Genomic DNA, 23,028 nt, shown 5'->3' with positions numbered 1-23,028 from the left:
AGAAGCTAAAACACCACTGTTCAATGGAAGCTCAGACACAGAAAAGAAACAAGCCACATGAAACATTCCAGGAGCTGCCATTTACAGAAGCATTTTATGCCAAGGTTAGTAATTGAGAAGTCAAGGTGCACAGGTTATACAAGACTAATATACCTTGAATTCCTGCACACTTTGGTTCATTTGTACAGAAAATACAATTACCTTCCTATAATAGAAATACAGGAGTAAAGAGCTAACAAGTAGAGAGACTGAAAGGCTATGGGAATCTGTTTGGTTTCTCTGTCGTACCTTTGCTGGAGTGCAAAGTCACCAAACCAAATAGTTTCTCACCTTTCATTCCCTACACTTAATAAGCTTCAAGAAATAAAGGGTAAAAGTCTTACATCTAACACACAAAGCTTTAAACACACATTCTGTTATTTAAAGCAAAGTTACTCTGCAGCCTTATGGAACACATTACCAATACAAAACATACGATTTCCCCCAGCGAGTCAAGCTTTCAACTTCGCTATCTTGGTGGCCAGAAAAACAAGTTGACGTCAAATTGGCAAGAACGGCATAAAGCAGTTCTTCTATACAGATCTTCCAAGATGAATTAATTTCCCCCATGTCATTTAATTTTATATATGAGTACACATAATAGATATATATACACATATTTACTATGGGCAACCTTTAGTTTTTCCGCATAGTTTAACATCCAACCGAACAACTGAACTACTCTCTCTCATAAGGCTACAAGAAGAAAGTAAAATGATGTTCCGAACCTGGAACCACTTAGCGTGGCGTAGAGCAGCCAGAGCGTCAAGGCATTTTTGCCTGTCCAAGACGTCCGGTGGGTCTTTCACCATACCCGAGGTTACATCTAAAATGGATTGAATTGGCAAAATGCAGTGAGGAATGGGTGTTTGACCAGGTGAGCAAGACACTTCCTTAAATTAGCTTCCATGTCACACGTGCCATTTATATTGCAATCCCTATCTCCAATGTATTCGTATATAGTAGTAATAATCCCTTAATCTGTATGTGGCCATTGAGCCCAATACAAAAGGTAATCAAGAGCATAATACAAGGTTAGCTCTCAATCTTGTTTTTTTTTTATGTCCATCTATTTGTGAAAAAAAATCCTCTGGAAAAATAAATTTCCCCTAAAATTAAAATGTTGAAGGAAGAATGGTTGGACACAGTGCACCAGCACAGGAAACACAAGACAGAAGGTACACAAAAATCCACTTGAATGAAGCAAAAGTTACAACAAACTGTGAGCAAAATCTATTGTGAAGTTCTTCTGTGTGGGCCCCACTGAACTGAATGGGCATTTCTGTTAAGTTCCCATCCATTTTAATGGTGCTTGTGCAGAACAACTTCCCAGTGGATTGTGCCCTGTGTTTGTTGGGACAACTTAAAATGGCCGCATGCTACCTCAGACTTAGGCCTAGTTAATGGGTCAAAATTCTTCCTGAGCAGTCAAGACCCATGATGTACTAGGATACCTCACATTAAGGTAAGGTAAAACTATACTTCTAGAAACAATCCAGATTTTTTGGTTTTATGGAGTCTGAAGGGATGTGAAATACTTTGTAAAATTCAAGTCAAGAGCACCTGTACATTTTTGTATTTCTTAAACCCTCTAGGCTCCTATTGCACCAAGGTGCATGCCGTGTATATCCATCCCAATTTCATCCAGGGGTATACCAGAAGAAAACAAGAAAGAGGGGTCTTAAGAGAAGGAAGTAAGAGGAAAAATCAAAACCAGGAAAAGCAGAAGCAACAGCAGTGTGATAGAAAGAACAACACTGCATCTGGTAAATTCTTATTTTCCAAACAAGGATTTTGTGTCAGTTATAATTACTGTTCCTAAATATGTTGTAACTGCCTGTTGAGCAGCCAAGAGTATTTCTAGATATTTTTTAATTTTCTGCCAATACAAAATTGCTGTTAAAATAAATGTTGAATGCAACCAGACTTTGCCTGGATTATTCAGCAGATGGGACATTAAAATGTAGTCTAATTGAAGCAAACATACCCATAACAGCAAATCAAAGACTCATGGAACACACCAACTAGGAAAAGAACGTAAACCAATATATTAACAGATTTGGCTTGAAGGTCAGCCATCAATGAAGAGAAACAGGTCAGGAGAATGCAAGCCAAAATTTATATAAATGACACTTCCGCTGTGCACAGAATTATTTCAATTTCATTTAGTATGCTATGCCTGAATTGTACACCTCTCATAGGAAATCCATTTGTTTATGCTTATATTAATATTTTACCAGTGGGATATACAAGTCTTAAACATTTTAGCAATGGGATTTATGCCATTTTAACATGGTGAATTTTATGGGCTATACAGATACAGTGAAGTGAAAAATGAGTCACATTAGTGAGAGATTTCAAAGCAAATGAAAGAAGACATTAGGATTATAGATGTATCAAGTGAAAGGACAGAAAATTTAAGGAAAAAGAGTCAACTGAGGCCAAAGTCAGCAGTACGATTTGATAATTGACACATTTAAAGTTCAGTTCATAGTTCTGACAAAATAGGGAGAGTTTATTCTACTTTATATAGCTTGTGGGAGCAAGCTTTGTTTCATAAAAACTATTTATACTCTCCTAAAAAATACTTGCAAGAAAATAGCATTACTCAGTTTAATTATCACTGAAGTTCTGGATTATTATTATTTAAATAATGGTATTAAAACACTTGTATTTCGAAGCACTACTTTTTAAAAAAAAAATATGATGCAATGATCCAGAGACCCATATACAATTGACAAGCAAGATTATGGGTGATCCAGCTCTATTAAGCTTGAGATTTGTCATTGACCTCAGTGGGAGATAGAGTGTACCCATTGCAAATCAACCCTGAAGCCATCAGAAGATGCTGAAGCAGCTATAGAAATTGAGAGCTTATCTGGGCTGGATATCCATTTAAAAGACTTTCCTATATGTGGATTTTTGCATAAAGACTCCAAGTGGATTAACCCCTTAAAACTGGTCCTAAAATTAAATGAATCAGAATTCAAGTGTGCCCTCTTAGCTTCAACCATAGTTTTTTTTTTAAGTGCAGATTATTTTTCTTGTATTCTAAAAATAAGGGGTTAATCTTCAATAAGACATGCTGTGTCCACACTATTTCATTATTAAAAAGTTAACAGGTATGACATGCGCTTTCAATTCCAGGTGTGAATTAAGTATTACCCAGTCAACTGTTTCAAAGCTAGTGTGAACACTGCTTAATTCTAGAGAAGAGAGAGACAAAGACAAGAAGGAAAAAAAAGACAAAACACAAAAGTAACAGTAAATGCTAGGACTATGCAACCAAACCCCCTCAAAAATATGGCAGGTGTGACATTGAGCTTTAGAAAACCTTGGTCAAAAATCCTTCCGATGTCTTGGCAGCAATCCCTGACAGGATTCAATTGTCTCTGCTAGAAGGCTTTGGACCGGGGCTAATAAGCTAAGGATAAAAAACATAAACATATACACTTTGCTGAAGAAACACATTCCGCAGCATGGATTACAGAATCTTTATATCCGGAGTAAATTCTGTAAATTTAACTGTTAAGTGCACAAAACTGTAAAGAACAAAATCCTACATGGTTAACAGTTTTGTGTTTACCTTCTCCTTCCCCTTCAGTTTGCAACTGAATAGGATTACATAAGATGTTATTCAACCAGCAAATGAAATACATCTACTTCAAATTGGGTTCTTCCAGCAAAGCCTTCCTTGCCACCTGAATTCAACTCCCAAAAGCCAGCTAGATTCCATCAACCAAGTTAAGACACCGAGCATTAAGAGCTGCAGTTAAGAGTATACCATATTTTTTTTTGCAGCACATAAACAACGATCTTTATAAAAGTCTTGTTTACTGCAATTTGCAGTTAAACCACATATTTCAGAGGTAAACTTTTTCACATATTCATTTTAAGCTGCTCAGTGTCTTGAAGAAATGATTCAAAAACTTTAAAAGCTTTGCTTTCCTCTATTAATATTATCAAACTTAGTATTATCAAACTTAGAATGGCAACTCTAATTAATGTTTGGGTCAGACAAAAAAATGGAGCTTTATTTTCTTTTGAAGTCAGATCGTGAAATTAACTGGCACAGTGAAATGGCATCAAGAGCATTTTCAAAATAGTTGTGCAATTTTCTATCCACGTTTTCCTTTTTTTGCCAAATCTTTACAGGTTGCATATAACCAAATGTGATGTCTGACATTCATTCTGTTACTTGGTAACGATGAATAAATAAACTGAACTCAGGGCAATCAAGCAAAGTTATCTGTGATTATTTCAGAATTTAAAAGCCAATGGTATTATGTAAATTTAAGCAGTGTTTTAAAAACCAGGAAAAAAAATACTATGTACATTAATATTAAAGCTTTTTTTTAAAAAATAAGCTTTTTGAGAAAGCTTGCTTCTAGAATAGTTATACTTTTAAAAAATAACATAAGCAATTATTCAAATATTGAAAGCATAATGCTAAGAATTCATTCCACAGGTGTATGTACACAAGCACACTCACTCTACACTAACAAGAACTTAAATAGAGCCTTACTTCCTACGCTTATGGATTCTTAGCCAGCAATACCACTGTGCCTGCAAAAAGTTTATTTTGACCAACACAAGACAAAAGAAAACAAAGTTCATTTTATCTGACCTCTAAATAGAGCCAACATATTGCAGACATTAAATTATCATGCTTGCTGGCTTAAAAACATTTGTAGCTTTCAAAGAATTATAGAAGAGACCCTAAAGCAACACTGCTGGCACCAGTAGGATCGCACAGGTCATAAATACATACTGAGTTTTAAAGTTCCAACGTCTACTTAACTGAACTCAGCTATCACTCTTTACTATAAACACACTGCATATGTACTACTTAATTAAGACACTCCAACCAATATTAGGAGCTCTTTGTCTTATACTCCAGTCCAGAAAACAACCTCAAAAAACTGGAAAAAAATACACATCTTGCTCCAAGCAAAGCCAGAATCACTTTGAACTTAAAAATTAACTAAGTGCCATATAAGTCAAGGCTAAGACTGATCCAGTTTCAAACATACAATATAATTTCCTGGTGTAGTTTCTCCCTTAGGGAGGAAGACTTCTTGATTATCAACTTGCAGGTATTTGAGTAATAAACATTTACAGGTTTGCACATTTAAAAAAAAACACCTACTTTTTCCAGAAATCTGAGGTTGTTGGTTGCAGTGAATAAGTCTAAAATAGGTTTTGGAAAAACACACAGGACTGCTTGATTTATGAATTGCCATTAAATGTGTATCACATGCCAGCATGTTGCCTTCCAGGATTTAATGCCGTTTATGACAGAATGAATAAGCCAATTAAAATAGAGCATTTTTTAACAGATTCCGAACCTCCATCCCTCATGTTCTCTTCCCGAATCACTGGTGACGTCAACGTGATGGTCACTTGCATTTTAGGTTCCACACAGGAATTCAAAATGATGGATGCATCTTGTCCTGCACACTTTATTTCATATTTCTCAGGACTTATTACCTAAAGAATGCAAATAAGAAGCTAAATGTTTTCACACAAAAAGGGACTAATCCAAAATACCTGGAGGTTCATCACAAGTTGCTGGGGAATTTAGTCAAGGTACCTTGTACCGTGCCTTGACTAAATCATGAATTCATACATTAAAGGATAGTAAGGTGTGAGAGAGAACTGGCTTACTTGAGTCTGTAACAAATTTACAGTATCCTGGAGGGAAGGAGCAGGTGGCCATTATGAGGTTAAGGCCTTCCCACTGTATATTGGAAGGTTTTAGGATGGAGGAGAAAGGAAAAATAAAGTTCTGCTTCCCCACTGTGCAGAATCCACCCTGCCCCCTGAATGAATATAGAAAAAGTGGGCTAACATTCCTTTCTGGGTAGCCTGGGGGGGTGCCCAATCCAGTTCTGAGAGGACCCAGAGAGAAAAATGGGTCGAGTAACAGGTGCATTTTTTACCTAATTAGCAGGCTAATTTCTAGACGTACTTTCACACCACTCTTCCAGGCAAGCAAGAAGCAGTAGCAGAGTTCAAAGGCACATTCCAACTAATCCAGAATGCAGCAGCTACACTGGTGCCTGGCCGCTGAAACCATTTAACACCGGTCCTGAAAGACCTATATTGGCGCCCGCCCTGTGGAATGCCCTCCCACCAGATGTCAAGGAAATAAACAACGATCTGGCTTTTAGAAGACATCTGAAGGCAGCCCTGTTTAGGGAAGTTTTTAATGTTTGATGTTGGCATTGTGTTTTTAATATTCTGTTGGGAGCCGCCCAGAGTGGCTGGGAAAACCCAGACAGATGGGCAAGGTATAAATAACAAATTTTTACTATTACTACCCTCAAGGGGTGTGAGAAGTAGGCCTAGTGAGGCATGTGGCCCAGGGGAGAGTCCTCAGAGCCAGAGAGGCCTGGAGGGCTTCCTTCTTATAGCACCTGCTATAAAACAATAAAATGCTCATGTTTGGGGTTGGCAGTCAATCTCCTACCAGAGTTCTTTAGCATTATATAACACAATGTGGAGTTTTAAGGAGACTAGGAAGGGAGGTGTTCTTTCCTTTCCATCTTCCCCATCATCAAGCAGTACTACAAGGCTCTTATTCCAGCCTTCCTACAGCCGTGAAGAGGCTAGGAGCACTCCTATTACAGGATGGCAGTGCAGCTATGTATTGCAGGCTGAGCATCTATACCTGTATTTAGAAAATAGCTCACTGCCAGTCCTCCTACTTCAAAGTAAATTACGATATAGAGGAAATTTTACTGGCAGAGCCCCAGTGAAAAATACCAAATGTTTTCAAGACCATACATACGGCAAGTTGCTTGGGCAGATTTTCAGCAATGCGACTCAGCAATGTCTTCGTAGGTTTCTCAGCACACAGCAAGACAAGGTTGACATTTCGGTCTCCTCGGAGCAGCAAACCCTTAGCCAACACTCCCACTCGCAAGACTCCTTTCAAAGCCCTGCGCAAAAATGAAGTGAGAAGCAGGTGTCTCAAGGGCCAGAGCACTCAAAGAAAAGAAGCCTAATGCAGGGCCCTTCACGTGCAACATACCACCCCCGTGAGGACGGTGTGCATTCTGTCATTCTCTACATACATCAGTGTACATTTTTATGCGGAAAGCACAGAGTTTTGGAAAAAAGATCCAGACAGTAAAGAGGTGCAATGAAAAGTTTGGCATTTCTCACACTGGGTGGAGTTCTGGGCTAGTCCTTCTCTACCGTCAGCAAGAGGATAAAGCCTCAGCCAAGGAAAAGTAGTCTGAAGTGCTGCTAAGAATCTATTGCACAGCTGAAGGACTTTTTCATCTGATCAAAGTGCAGTTGCTGTTGAAGAAATGCAGTTCCTAGTTGCTTCTGGAGAATGCCTGCTAAGCAAACAACTTTCATTGGCAAAAATGAGGGATCCATCATTCTGATAACAGAATCCAGTATTTCTGGGCACAGAAGTTTAAGTTGGCATGAAGTAGGGCAAATGCTCCATTTTGTCTTAGTCCCTCTCCAAGCACAATGATTTCAAGCAACAATGGCAATAAAACATACCTGTCTTTACCGCCCTCTTTTTTATCATCTCCTTCCTTGCTCTTGTTTTTTTCATTGTCAGTCATGTTATCAGATACAAGTTTCAGTGCACGCTCAGTGATAGAAACTATTTTCTGTACTGCCTGGAGTTCCTCTTCAGTTGGATAGATAGCAGCATGTTTGGTCATTACGTAACGGTCATCTGAAGAATCTGGTCGGCGAAGAGGCTGAATACAGAAAGTGGATTTTAAAAATCAGATACGTTTTATGTTTTCCTGCTTTTTGTTCTTTGCTATTTTATTAAAATTATCAAGTTTTCTGCCTCAAAGTTTTCTGCATTAAAAGAGCTCGCATAAAGAAAATGAGATCTTTAAAAAATGTAAATGAAGAATTGGTTGGAATCAAAACCACCCACCAGGGCTAAAGGCTCTCCCTGCTCTGGAAAATAAATGGGGTGATACAGACCAAAACTTAGGAAGGCTTTCAAGTTTTACTATTATTTGTTACAGATTACATCAAATTCAAAAGATACAGGAATCGGAATCTCAGCTGGTCACACTGTAAGAGAATCCTTATTCAGTTATCTTGTCTGAGTTTAAAAACTAAGATGGGGATTCTCTTTTTAGGTCCGAAACTCCTTGTAATCACCGGGGGGGGGGGGGGGGCACACGTTTTGACACTGTAAGCTATGGTCCTGAACTGAAAGGGACCAAATACCATAAATAAAGAAATGGAAACGGAAACAAAAGACTGCAGTCACATATGTTATTCCTTCCTTCATTTGATGGGGCTCAGATTAAGACTTGATGGTGGAATAAGTGTCCTGATAACGCATGTAATATGATGGTGCCATCATGATGGCTCTAGATTTCACAGTTGGTTAGCAGATGCCAATGCTTAGCTACTAAGCCTAGGCATAATTTGCAGACCTGGTTGACTTGCTAGGTTCCCCCCACCCCCAGTCTGTGGCACCAAATACATCAGGAGGAGAGAGACAATGCGAACATTACTCACAGCTGGTCCCTGGGGCTGTGGTGGCATTCCTGGTCTAACACCAAGTAGTCCAAGAGGTCCTGGAGGTCCATGAGGATATCCTCCATCAGGTATTCTGTGGCGGTCATCCCAATGATGCTGCTCTTCTTCCATCCTCCTCCAGTACATGTCCTCCTCATAGCGTCTAAGTATATGAATGAAATCACATATGCTTTCAGTTGATGCAGAAATACCTTTTATTGACAATACGTTCAATAATTCAGGTCCTGCCAAAATTAATTTTTGGAACTTCAAATGTTAAAAAAGATACTGGATGCGGCAGGTTCAATAATTCTGTACTCGCTACAGAATTCATAGTAGGATCTGGATTACACCCATAAAAAGCCATTCTTACTCTTTATAAATATTTTCTATGCCTGTTTTCAATTATTTATTTAAAGGTAAAATTAATCCAGGTTTTCCAAGGCAAGCATTCATAGGAATATAGTTACATAGAATGGAAACTAATTCAGGTTTACAAAATGTACACTGGTCGCTATTAAAGTCTACATGTTAACCTCATTTCCATTCTCCACCGTTCCTCCTCTTCACGTCTTCTCCAATATTCTTCTTTCTGCATCTGCTTCCTCATCTTTTCTTCCTGGATCTTCCTTGCCCGGATGCTCGGCTTCACTTCTACTTGCAAGTCTGGGTTTACTTTTTTCTGTTGTAGAGAAGGAGAATTTTCATTTTATTTTCTTGTAAGATTTATTCTCTGTGGTCAGATCCAATTATTTTCACCAAGGCAAAGCAAAAACTGCAATTCAGTCAGAGACACAATCCTTCATATTAAAAAATATTATGAGGAGCAAACAGTAAGTTACAGTATCATCCCTCCTCATGCAATACTTTCATTTGCAATACATATAAGTAGTTTAATATGTGGAGCAAACTATGGCTACCATAGTTCAGCTGGGGGAGGGAACAGTTGGTGCTCAAAATAGATGTACTACCTGCTTAGGTTTCATCCTAGAAGAGACCAAGTAAAACTCATCACCATCAAATTTACTGAGAGACAGTCAGAACTAGACCATTTACGCTGCTACAGTCAACTTACCTTATATTGTAATCTATGCCGCCTTCCTTTTAAATGCATCTCCTTAGCATTAGGATCATTAAAACTGCATTCACAAAGTTTGCAATGGAAACGAATAACCTTCCCTTCATCATTCCGTACCTTAAAAATAAAGAAAAAGCAGTATAAAAATGGTCATTTAACACAATTCGTTTTTATAAAGAAACTGAACTAATTTTTGTCAAATTTTCACACAAAGACATGTTCTGGCATAAAATCTATGCAATAGTGGCGACAGAGAACCTGTATTAACCAGCTATAGCAGACTTCCATTAGGTTTTTAAAAAACACAACTTTGATCCAAATATCTATTCTTACCTTTGCTATCGTCTGATATCAAAGCTGAATTACCTGTTTTCCAAGTTAATTGTTGTGTTCCAGATCAAGTGCAAAGCTTTTTGTTTCTCATAGCCAACAAAGCACTTCTATCCATGCGAGCAGCTCTTTCAGAAATCTAGATCTATCCTGCGCCCCTGAACTCATTCATATAGCAAATGCCTCTGCTAGAGCCACAGCAGCTAAAACCCCTCCTTAAGTAAGGTAACTTGCCACTCCAACCCCCCTTGGATTTTTCTGGAGCAAGTTTGAAATAGTTCTACTTTGGAACACTATGTTGAGGCACTATTCTCAATTGCTGAAGAACACTCTACTACGCCAAAATACCATTCTATAAATGTCCTTTCACTGTTAAAATCTTTTCTAAACACCAGAGCAAGCACAGTAACTACTAATGTGTTTTGAAGCGGGCTGCCTTTGAAGGCAGTTTGGAAGCTAGTCCAGAGCAAGGGTCGGCAAGGTTTATCTTGCCAGGGTCGGATTGGTCCCGCGGAGATCCCTTCATGGGCTGGATTGTGCCCGTGATTTTCTGTGTCTGCACATGTGCAGACACATTTTGGGGCATGTGCGTTTGCACAGATGTGATTTCTGGCGCCGAGGAAGCAAGTCCCTGCGCCACGCCACTTTAGCACAGCATGCGAGCGGGCACTTCAGTTTGGGGGCGGCTCATGGGCCGGTCAAACGACCCCCATGGGCCGCTCCGGTCTATGGGCCTTAGGTTGCTGACCCCTGGTCCAGAGCATAGTAACTAGAATTTTGAACAGAGCAAACGGTGTAGGATATTGATCCTGAAAGATCTACACCCTGCATGTAACGCTTGTCCTGAAAGACACAGGGGTTAGCTATGCATTTCTAGGCTCACTTCAAAATGCTGATTATGACCTAGAAAACCCTACACTAACGTTGGAGAACTAGATCCCGGATGGGGAACTTCCTAGTGGAACTCGCTGTCAGCAAGCCCTGCTTGCAAAGGAACAATTGGGAACTCAAGGCAAATAAACACTGTACTTTTAAAGCAAATACAATGCAGACTTAAGCTACATGACTTCTCCCAAAGAATCCTGAGAACTGTACTTCCGCTCTACAGAGACAGAATTCCCAGTACCCATAACAAACCAGTTTCCAGGATTCATTGGGGAAAGTCACGTACTTTAAATAAGCATTTGATATGCTTTGAATTTATGGTGTGGGTTTGCCCCTCACTTTAAGCTCCTGATTGTTCCTTTGGCATCTACTTGCCTCTCATCTGCTGTCACATATGTAGCACATGTGGCAGCTGGCCATGGTCTGGGGGGAAAGGGTTTCAGAGGCCTAATGAGAACCTGTGCCATGAGACACGCCCCCCCCCAACACAATATGGGATCTAGATTCCTGAAAGAATGTCCATCTATCCTGCCCTTAGCCTCAAATCTTCTGAGGAAGGTCACTTGTGAGTGTCTCTGCCATTTAAGGTCAGTAGCTATTAAATTTACAATGTTCTCAAATGTTGCCCCATCTGTGAAGCTCCCAGTAGAGGCATTTAACTCCTTTTCTTTCCTAATGGCTTTCCTGATGAACTTTTTTTAGTATTTTACCGCAGGACATATACTGCCACAGGGGCCGGATTAAATCGAACGGATTAGGCCTCCGAAATGGACTTTGGACATGCCTGTAATATGCCATATCACTTTCCTGTTTTACAAGACACAGCCATCTTACTACATGTCCCAATGATTGCCATCTTGCTATATATCCCACTACCTGCTCCTTTGGAGCTGGAACTCTGAATGGTCAGTTTTGAAGGACACTCCACGTCCTCAGTGATCAGAATTGTTAAGACAGTCTCAGTATTCACACTCTAGTTTACCTGAAGACAAAGGCATTTAATTTAATAGCTACTGACCTTAAATGGCAGAGACACTCACAATTACCTTCCTCAGAAGATCTGAGACTCAGGGAAGGATGGACAATGCTATTAATACTCCACTGCAAATTCTTTCATAGACAAAATAGCCAAGTAGTTACCTCACACAGAGACATGAAGCTAATTTAATTATCAGCATGATTTCACACTTCTGAGCCATATAAAGTAATCTAACACATTAATTCAGCAGTTTTGTTTAATTGCATTTAATGAACATAAATACCTCTTCGACATAGTCATGACCCACTGGTTGGACCTCACTTTGCAAAGCAGCAAGAGCTGTAGATGTTACTGATTCAGCAGACATATCTGGCTTAATTTCCTGTGTTTGCACTGCAGCAATAGAAGGAGTAGTTTTGATATTTTCTACTGCTTTTAATTCATCCACTTTGCTTCCTGTTGTCTGTAGCTTGTTACCACCTAAGATGAAACATTTCACAAGTGAATATTAATTTTCATTACATTTTCAAGTCACATTTCTTGCCACAACCAAGGGGAGGCTGGCCTACTGCTTAAAAACCTGGATATTCTGTAAATAATAAACACGCAAGCAAGCAAGCAAGCAAACCATAGCACAATACTGTAGTATTTTCCTCAAAGAACAGGTAACATAAACAGTTAAAATAAATAAAATACAAGTTCAAATAAACTATACAGTTTGTTTTAATAATGACAGCATGGCCTGGGGCGTTCAAGAGGACAGGATAATTGGGTGCAAGACATGAACATGCTGAGCCTTGACCAAACAAAACACTATGACAGCTATTGAAAATGCATTGTTCATACAACATTAGGAGTTGTGTTCCACGGTAGCCCCATGTTCAGTATTGTAATCTCTAATAAAAGGCATGTTGGAGCAGAGAAGTGTTGATATAATACTTTCCTAAACCATTTGAGTAGCAATTTGTGTGCATGAGACAAACACTGCCATGAGAGAGACAGTGCTTAGAACTGCAAACAGATGCTTGGTTTGATGGGCTTCATGCAGCCAAGCAGAGAGAAAATTAGAATTTCCAGTGGTTGTTAAAATCATAGCAGACACTCATTTTAAACCTGTTCTTGCATAAGTTTATTTAGTGTATCTTGCTGAACTTCTCACTAAAATACTTCAGTACTTACCAACAAAGTTAATTTTGGGTGTGGATATTTTCTTTACAGCAACATTAGCTGGAACTATTGTTGCTTTGTTGTTGGAAGTTGTGCTAAGTAGCACATTGGCCGAAGGAGTAAGAATTTTCACTGCCAAAGATGAAACGGAAGAATTCACAGTGCTGCTGTTAGTTGCAATGTTTGAAGAGACAGCAGTTGGTTTGGAAGCAGATGTTGCAGACGTAGCCTGGGTCACAACGTTTGGTTCGGTTGAAGGAATGGGCTTGCCAAGTTTAGTATGAAGCTTAACCACCTAGAACCACCAATGAAGAAAGTTAACAGCAGAATCTACAAAATTGTTCAACGTCTATTTAGAATCCTGTCTGTACTTCTAAGAGCATGAAAGTATAAGTTTCAAGGAACCTTCAAAAGAATTCACAGAATTCATGAGGGGAAACTTAATGGCGTCTAATACACATATGAAATACTCCATGAAACTGCACCCCAGCCACAACCACCTGCCCCACAACTGATGTACTCCCAACTGTTCCTCTGCAAGAGGTACTAACATTCAGTGCCTTTTACATTTGGCGCCATTCTGACACTGCCTCTGTTGTCACCTTCGGAGACACCAAAAGAGGCTCTAGTGCATAAAGATCTGATTGTGTTCATGTTGGTAGCTAGTACATGGGACACTATGTAGAGATGTGTGTTTGCAAATTCTTTAATGTGTTGTAGCTCAGTTGGTTCGAGTGGTGCTGATAATGCTAAGGTTGCAGGTTTTTATCCCTGTAGGGGACAGCTGTAGATTCCTGCATTGCAGGAGGTTTGACCAGTTATTCCTCAAGGTCCCTTCCAACTCCGTGATTCAGATCAGAGCGACTTATCATTCTCTCTCCTCTCTCTCTCCCTCGCTCCAAATGCAAGCCTTATTCTGATAGGCTCAATTCAGGAGCTCCAAGTACAACCAATCCCTGCCTAAGGTGGGGGCTCACCTTTACTGCTGAATGAAGCCTTCGCTTGAATTAAAGCCATAGCTATAAAGGACAAATTGAGAGCACAATTCATTCATTTGAGGCTGAATTACCTAAAGGCATACTGTGTCAGGTAACTGAAAGGTGGGCAGTCCCAGCCTCCTATCAAATGTGATGAATTATGCCTGCCTGTCAGACCATTCATTTTGTCCAGGGTGGGACACTAACTGGGTATAAAACCTGAGAAATTGGAGGGCAGAGGAAGGAGAGGCTTACTTTTTGATGTTTCGCTCCACGAATATGAGCAGCATAAGCATCAGCTCCTGTGCAAGACACATCACAGAGTTCACAACGCAGCTGGTTCTGAGTCCCACGAGCAGATGAACTGTTGCTGGTTGTGTTCTGTGATGCTTTCAATGCTGCTTCTTTCTTTTTATGTTTCTGTCCCTCCAAATGTTCTTTGTAAGTCTGTTTAAATCACCACATGAATAACAAGACACATTAGTTCATTTATCATATTATTCTGTTCATTGAAAAGCAAAGTGCAAGAGATAACCAACATGAAGTTGATTTGCTGCTGAAAAGTATCCTGAAAATACTTTCCTCCACATAATTATACAGTCGTATCTTGGAAGTCGAATGGAATACGTTCCGGAAGTCCGTTCGACTTCCAAAACATTCGAAAACCAAAGTGCAATTGGAATATTTTAAACTGAAATAACCCTGAAGCGAAAAACTTATTGACCCTGAATATTTGGCATATACTAATTGTTTCATTTTACAAAGCAATTAAGTTCATAATCAGAAAGCAGCAATACCTGTGGTCCAGCACAGCTGATCTTACAAACATCACAATAGTGGATCTGGGGTGGTTTGGGAGGCTGTTTTGGTTTCAACTGTTTATTTTGGAATGGTGCCTTTTTAGTGAAGGTGGTCCCTGTCCAGGCGGCTGTCGCAGCAGCAGCAGCAGCTGCCGCTGCCGCCTGTTTCTGTTGCTGCTGCTGCTGTTGATAGTAAGATGATGCAGCTGAATATACTGCAGCCTCATAGCCAGAATACGATGTACCTTTAAATGATCAAAAAAAGTTGTAAGTTGTAAGCACATTAAAGTCTGAAAATCTAAATGTAATAAATGCCCAGTGCACACGAGAGTATCCCTTAATTAAGGAGAATTTCAGCATTAACATAGATGCACAAAACTTGTACTTAAAAGTAAAACCAATATTCTCAATCTGTATATCCAAGAAATGCTACACAGCCAGAAAAGAGGAGTTTATTTCAAGTTAAAAAAGCAAATTTTTTTCTAGTGGAGCAATGCCAACATCCACAAACATACAGCAAACCTGTACAATCAGTCCAACATAGATCTGTAAGGCATCACCTCGTGCCTGAAAAGGTTGATGATACCTGCTCTACACCAACAGTCTGCCATCAAGACTCTTTTTCACCTGTCCTAAAGAGTCTGAATTTGTAATCATACCATTACCTTAGAGTAAGTCCAACTGGCCATAGTTGACTTACTTCTGAGTAAACCTGCACACAATCAGCACATTTGACAAAGCAAAAGTTCCCAAGAAGTAATTTGAGTACAGAACCTGACTTTGAAAAATCTAGACATGTTCAGCACAGCATTTGTACCTTTGATCTTACAAAGGCATCTAGATAGTTATTTCTAGCCTCCAATATCCCTTCTTCAAGCAATACTCACCAGAATAAGTAACTGCTGTTGTACTATATGTAGCACTTTGGGTATACGAGGGAACAACGGTAGCTGCTGCTGCAACTGGTTGCACAGTGGAAGATACAGGATATATGGAGAAAGTAGTAGTAGCTGGGCTTGGAGTGGCTGGTTTTATGGCTGTCACTTGACGAGTTTGCTGGGCTTGAGTATACTGAGTTGCTCCTTGGCTATAGCCGGCTTTTGGAGCTGATTAAGACAAGAGAGCATAATTACATGAATATTTCAATAATCATGTAAACAATTATAATTTAAAAATCAATTGCATTTAATTTTTCACTTTATCTTATTATTCAATAAGGCAGACAATATGGGAATAAATCTCACCCTACACCTTAAGCTCTGCACTTGGAACTTCTATTATAAAAATATCACTATTCTAATGGGATTGGAACCGTTTCTTAAAGCTTGTGCTTTTACTTTCAGTGCAACAACGCTTAAACTAACAGGTTTACCTCCACATTCTTTGAACGCACATAATAGTGGCTAAACCAAAAACAGTGATCAAAAAACTAATTGCAATGTATGCTTATTCCACATTCCTATCTGATATTTTATCCACCGATATGAACTTGGTGCAGCCACAAGACTGATTTATATGAAAAAAAATTCCCACCAACATCTGGTTTAATGAAAAGAGGTGATTAGCTCCCAGTTAGGATGGGGCTCCAATATAAAACGCACCATTCAGATATGTCCAGAAAATAAACTAATTTGAGTTATACCAAAAAACTCTAGTTAAAAGCAATTAAACCCCCCCCCCAATTACTCTGCAACAATTTAAAGCATCTGACTCTGCTCCTTTCCGATTTCCTTCACACATAGCCATTTGCTCCCCATCTGAATAGACTAGTTGTAAAACAGCACCAAGGCACATGAGACTACATATACACAGCAGCATACATTAGAGTGACACTCAAAAGCTTTGAACCTTATTTGTGGCAGTCACAAAAAAGGTTGTTCTCCAATGACTTAAAAGTTCAGAATGGCCAGATGTTTTACCTAGCAAACAGACCCTCCAAGTCCTAAGAAGATAAAACATGGCATGCACTCTGTGATGCAGTCGTGTTAGAATCCTTCTTTGAATAAAGCATTTAAATGAGCATTTAGAAGCTAGACAATTGTTAAGATTCGCACATCTGGGCCCTAACTGCTTTACAAACACTAAGTCAACAACCAAACAGTTAACCATTGAAAACCAAGCTACTAACAAACTTTTATTTACTAGATTCTGAGCATCTGCAGATGGTAACACATTTGTGAACTATATCACAACAAAAAAGCTGGAGTTCTCTTTAAAACTTGCAACTCACCTGTTTGGTAATACGATTCAGCCACAGAAGGCTGTGGCTGGGCAGCAGCTGCCACTGCAGCTGCAGTGGCTGTGGGTTGTTGATAGTATTGCTTGCTGTCATAAGCTACAGCTGGGGCAGTAGATCTAACATATGAATAGGTGTCCTTAAGAAGCATGGGAATGGGGGAGAAAACACATGGACATTAGTTTTTCCATTAAATATATGGACTATTACTGAATTATTTTGATTATTCTAATTAATCAGACTTTAAAATAGTAGAAACATTCAACAGAATTGATAAGCTACATTTTTGAGGATCAAACTATGTATTTTTTGCCTCCCAAGATTGCTAGATTAAATGAAGCTAGTACTAGACATCTTGCATTAAAGAACCAAATGTTCATGTCCTGTTAAGCCTTTCCCCCTACGTTTTTTAAAAATGCTATATCACCATCACTTTACCCACAAGACACCAAGCACAAACCTCTACATTAGGCTGGAGAACCTCCAGTGTTACAGGCCAAATTTATCTCATAAAAAGTTTTCCCCAGACTGCACCGACCTTCCCCATACCAGGTGCCATATGTGACATCAGGTGTGGAGCAGGTAGATATTGTGAAACTGAGCTCTCTTTGGGGGATTCACGCACACAGCTGACCCCTGCAGAAAGCAGTTTTGTCAGCCCTATACTTGGTGCTGGGGCTGCAGGTCCCAAGCACCTGGCAACAAGCTGGCTATCAGGTGCTTAGAAAGCACTGCACAAAGCCACCTGTCCATCATCTGACAGCATAATTCCATTTGGTGATTGAAGGGTCAAATTTGGCCTGCAGGGGTGTGGACAGAAAACAAATCTGGCCCACTGGGACAAAAGGATTCTCTGCTCCTGCTCTACATTAAGAAGGGTTTTCAGTCTTCAAATAGACACTATTTTGTGCTCCACTGTGAAATGAAAATGTTTGCTAACACAGCCATACATATTTCCACACAGGTGACTTCATACACTCTGTTGCAGGAATGGTGATACTGAGACCTCAGGGTGGTATTCAGTTACATAAACTTGTGGGCTCAATCCTCCGTAATTACTCAATGATTTGGAAAAGGTACTCTATGCCTACTCAAAGGCACTCCTATTTTATACGTTCTATGGTATGGCTCAGCACTGGAATTCAAAAAAGGATTTGCAGTTGATATCCACTGCCCTCATCATATGGTTTAATTTTAAGAAATCCTTGGTTTATTTTTTTAAAAAATTGTAATCCTCACTTTTGGAAAAGGGTTAAAAAAAATAATCTTACAGTATTGCTTTAACATACATACACTTCCTTTCCCTTGTACAATAAATGACATTAAACGATTGACATTGTTCTCATAGCTGCACATTTTTCCAGACATAACCATATGCAGATACAACAAATACAGCAATGTTCAAATACCAAAAATAAAGTAACTTACAATTGCCTTTTATCTCAGGTTGTATATAATAATCTACTAATATCTCACATATGTTGTAGCCTGCAGGCATGTACAGTGCTAAATAATTAAAAGTTCTGCAGCATGCTTATGAGGTGGTTATGCTACAGTTAATAATTTGCTAGGAATGTTCAGTGGCTAATAATTACTTAAATTATTGTTACTTTCCACATTAAGTAATGTTTTACATATTTCTTCCCCTAGGTGTTATAGTGCTATCCTCAGGTTTTTAAAAATATATTTGACTATGCGATGATCAAGCTAAAGGGAAAAAAAGATTTCTGTACTGTCTTACCAAACATATGGGTGCATGGAAGTACCACTGAAGGCATCTACAACAGCAGTAGCACAGGAAGTCCCCCAAGAGGCCATCCTAGGGGCAGATGTAGCTGAGCCAGTCCAGGATGTGCTGGATCTTAACCCAGTCCCACTGTTGTCACTGGACTTGATTTGTGCTTGATCAGTACACCAACTTCAGGCTGGCACAGCGATTTGCCTGTCCCCATGCCCTCTGCCAGCATGAGTGACAGGGCTGAAGATGTGGCGGTGGATCTGCTACCCTATTACATTTCACCGCTACTCAGTCAGGGTCTGCTCTGTGAATTACTGGCCTAAACTACATAAGAGTTATACATGCACATTCTTACTCTATATTTAACATATTCTATCGCCCATGATGTTTTAAAAGGTAAAAGACTCAATTTCACAAGTATTATGGTCTATCCATTAAGTACCTGGTAATTTTGTGTAGTGACTGGAGGTGGCGGCGGGGGAGCTTCTTGCTGTCTCTGTGTATAACCATAGTCTGTTGCTGTATGTGCCGTTGGATAACCTCCATAGGCTGCCGCTGTTGCAGCAGCTGCAACGGCCACTGGAGCAGGCCTTGCAACTGCAACCGTTGCTGCTGCTGGGGCATAGGCAGCAGTAACTGTGTGTGCAGCTACAGGAGCCTGATGGACAGTGTAGCTTGCAACTGTAGTCGGATGGGAATAGGCTACACCTGAAGCTGGCTGCTGGCTGTAATAGAAAGACAAACACAAGAAATATGATGAATTTGTAGTGTCAGACACCTAACGGCAAAGCTGCTAAAATTGTCCAAATTTAAGGGTAGCTTAAAAAAGGCTAAACTAAGTCTGAAACACAAGCACAGTGACCAGGAGTTTAAATGAGTCATGGAATTCCCATTTGTCAAAACCTTTCAATGGGGCCTTTCACTTTTACGGTCTTGGAAAAGCTCAGTTGCGCAAACATGAGGCAAACGTCACAAGGTTAGTGAAATCGGCACTGAACATTAATGCTACTCAAAAGCAAAATAATTTAGAGTACAATCCTATGCATGTATACTCATCAGATGTAAATCTCACCGGGAGTTAATTGCCAGGAAAGTGCACAGGATTGCATCCTTAACCAATGAACCGTTTTTAACAAAATATAATTTTGAGAGGATATTTTTTGATGTAAAACAAACTTACATAAACCGGAAGTGGAGAACCTCCAACCCACAGGCCAAACCTGCCCTACCAGGGCTCCCCAATTGGTTCCAATGTAGTTTTGGGCAAGCCACACGTTTGAAATCCTTTTGCAAGCAACCTTACAGTGCTCTCTGAACCCCTGATGTTTGAAAGTTTAGAGAGGGCTGTTTGCAAAAGGGCTTTCAAATTGCCCACACTGTGCTTTAAAGTCCTAAAACCAGGGCTTCAAACCAGTATAACCTAATGACAATGTGACATCAGTTGATTTGACAGGTAGGGAGATACTGGCTAGAAATGCTTACCCACACCTGCTTTAAAAATATGTATAGATCAGAGTCAGGTAATTGGTTTTATAGCTATACTACATCTAAGAAAAGTACGATTTCACATCTCCATATAAAACAACTACTGTAGAGCAAATGCTTCCAAACACTCTGCAGTGCAATAGAACCAAAGAAACAGAGTCAGATATAGATTCCTAGAATGCTCCCAGGAAATGGAAAGCCTCAAAAAAAGCACACCTGAAAATGTATTTGCAGCTAATTTCCTGCATGGGAAAGTCTTTTCATCTCCCACACTAACACATACAAAGAAAAGTCATGTAAGCACCATATTCATGTGATTATAAACATTTAGATCACTGGTAAGCAACCTTGATAACTGTGTGGGCCACATTTGGTTGAGGGCCATGTACAAATTAACCCTCCCCCGCACACAGATAGAGGGTGAGGAGGGATGATATGTGATGGAAAGAAATCCTGCCACGTGTTTCTCATGCTCCCCAGCCGACTGGCACTGAAAATCATGCTTCCTCCACCCCCAAGCCCATCAGACAGCTGTTTAGCATGCTGTGGGAAGAACAACCGCAAGTGAAGACAGACCCACTGGGAGTCATCCCTGTGCATCTTCTTATCCTTGTAAACTGGGTTCCCTGCAGCCTGACAAACAGCTCTTTGACAGGCTGAAAAGAACATGTGGCAGGAGCTGAATCCCAGGATAGAAGGCTAGGAATTTCATAACAGGCCACATTAAAGCAGTGTATTGTCAACTTGCAGGCAGGGACCATTTTCATTCTTGTATAGCAATTGGTAATTTTAGGTGCACTGTTTTGTATTACAAGCATAGCAGTGTTGAGTGCAGTTCAATTCCTTCCCACTCACATTTCTGACCATCCCATTATCCAGCATCCTGGGTCCACCGAACATCTTATTTTAATTGGGCTGTTCAGGGGTGAGGGGCAGAATGGGGTGAGCACTCTAGTGTCAAAGCCAGCTACGTTAAAAAACTGTTTTTCTCCACTGATTTCTAGAGGCAGCTCTTACTTCTATTCTGATGACATTTAAATAGGCTGTTTGGGGGAAGGGGTCCTTTTTTGTAGTTTTGGGGTTAATCAGAGACATGTGTTTGGTTACTCCTTCCTCATGCATGTGTGGAGCAATTGCGATTACATAACCTCAAACATTCAAAAACAAACTGGTATAAGTGTATATATGATATGATAGTATAATTAGAAAAAAAGGAAGATTCAGCTGAATCTACAGAGAAAGTAAGAAAATAATAATAAGCAACATACCCTTCATGAAACAATCATTCTAGCAACCTTCAATGACAACTCCTATCTTGCAAGAATTGTCGAAGAAAATACCCCAAAAGGAAAGTTCTTTTGAAAATGCCATCTTTGAAGAAATGCTTCAAGTAGGAACATAATTATGCCTCCCCACAAAATGCTTAAATATAATGCAAAACAAAAGTAGGCTCATAGAATGCTTAAAAAGTGATGTTAGGAAAGTGAAGCCAACGCTTTCATTATTTTGAGAAGGCAGTGAAATGTCATTCATTCATTCATGATGAAGCAGCAAATCAAAAGTATATATACCATTTAGAAATATTTGAAATGTTTCATGTGAATAAAATGTATTTTGTTATGGCACAGAATGAACAGCCTTAACATTATTCATTCTAAGGCTGGTATAGTTCTGTTACCACATTTACTTTAGCAAACCTGTTCCCCTTGCGTCTGCCACAACCCGCAGAGCCAGTGATCGAGTTTGCAAGATTTTACAAATTGTAGGATTTGACCTCCTAACTCCTGGGTAGAGAAGCCTGCCTCAACCTTGTATTCTGAGGCACATTGGCAAGAACTAGTAACTTCTGCTAATCCCCTTTAAGCAGAAGCTGTGTGAAAAGGAGACAGTTAAACTGGTGTCTCAAACCGCCAATTCTTCCCTTCTCTTTGGTCTGAATAATTTCTCATGACAACTGATCTATGCATAGCCTGTTCCTTGTTGACTCCATTCTTCTACTAATCCCCCCACATACATAATTTAGTACTGAATCAACATTTTTAGAGATTCTTTTCATCTGTGATCATACCTAGGAAGTTGTGTGTGTCCCCCCCTTTTAATGGGAATCAGTAGTTCTGTCATTTTTATTAGCAATAAGCTATCACTGTCATAAAAACATGTTGTATCACTATAATACCATGGTAATTCATAGTTCGTAAAATAATTTATGATGCTCTTCTTTATAGCTGTATTAAAGCATGCCTAAACTCTAGAGAAGTTTTGACAGAATGGAGACAACTGTTCTGTTCTAATCACTATTTCTGCATATGGAGTAATTCCATCTTCTACCTAAAACTTTGCTGTATTTGAAGTTCTTCCACAGAAGTATTGCAATCAATTGTGAAGTTAAGATCTCTTATAAGAAAAATAAGTAATTTTATATTCCTTCAGAGTTTCAAATAAGGTTGCCTTAGGTTGCCGACACCCTGCTATAGAGTCAACAAAATGCAAGAAATGAGCAGGGAATTTCTGAGAAGTGGCAACAATATTATTTCCAGTAATTACAGAACTGGAAAATCTATTTGGGCTTTCGACAATTCAGAGTTGTACTTCTTCAAATGGAACACTGGAAAGATTTGTCAAGTCTGCAAGTACAACTGTTACACTGTGGCTAGAGAGAATTCCATCACGTTAGAAATCTTACACAGGGAACAGCATACCCATGCATTATTATTAAGACTCAAGACCAAATAATGGAGAAGTATAGTACAGTATTTTTCTGCTGTACTATGCAAAACGCCGAATCCAGAGAAATAAA

The 23,028-nt window shown here is 39.5% G+C and overlaps 1 protein-coding gene across 2 annotated transcripts in view; it reads right to left on the bottom strand.

The window, feature by feature from the left end:
- The window catches only part of ZFR (zinc finger RNA binding protein), a 31,954-nt gene that overhangs the window by 5,792 nt on the left and 3,134 nt on the right, over positions 1–23,028 (bottom strand). Inside the window, exons 3-16 of one of the 2 annotated variants that reach the window (XM_083402736.1) lie at positions 19,189–19,471; positions 17,003–17,147; positions 15,660–15,878; positions 14,770–15,017; positions 14,228–14,419; positions 13,008–13,290; positions 12,112–12,308; positions 9,632–9,751; positions 9,093–9,238; positions 8,557–8,719; positions 7,564–7,769; positions 6,833–6,983; positions 5,388–5,529; positions 768–865 (exon numbers count right to left, since the gene is read on the bottom strand). In XM_083402736.1, coding sequence (XP_083258862.1) covers positions 768–865; positions 5,388–5,529; positions 6,833–6,983; positions 7,564–7,769; positions 8,557–8,719; positions 9,093–9,238; positions 9,632–9,751; positions 12,112–12,308; positions 13,008–13,290; positions 14,228–14,419; positions 14,770–15,017; positions 15,660–15,878; positions 17,003–17,147; positions 19,189–19,471 — 2,593 coding nt within the window. The remainder of the gene's footprint in view (positions 1–767; positions 866–5,387; positions 5,530–6,832; positions 6,984–7,563; positions 7,770–8,556; positions 8,720–9,092; positions 9,239–9,631; positions 9,752–12,111; positions 12,309–13,007; positions 13,291–14,227; positions 14,420–14,769; positions 15,018–15,659; positions 15,879–17,002; positions 17,148–19,188; positions 19,472–23,028) is intronic. The other variant, XR_014502782.1, reaches the window with a different exon arrangement.

Source organism: Podarcis tiliguerta (assembly GCF_965153285.1).
Source record: "Podarcis tiliguerta genome assembly, chromosome: 11".
NCBI classification, from domain to species: Eukaryota; Metazoa; Chordata; class Lepidosauria; order Squamata; family Lacertidae; genus Podarcis; species Podarcis tiliguerta.
This window is presented reverse-complemented; position numbering and strand designations above follow the sequence as displayed.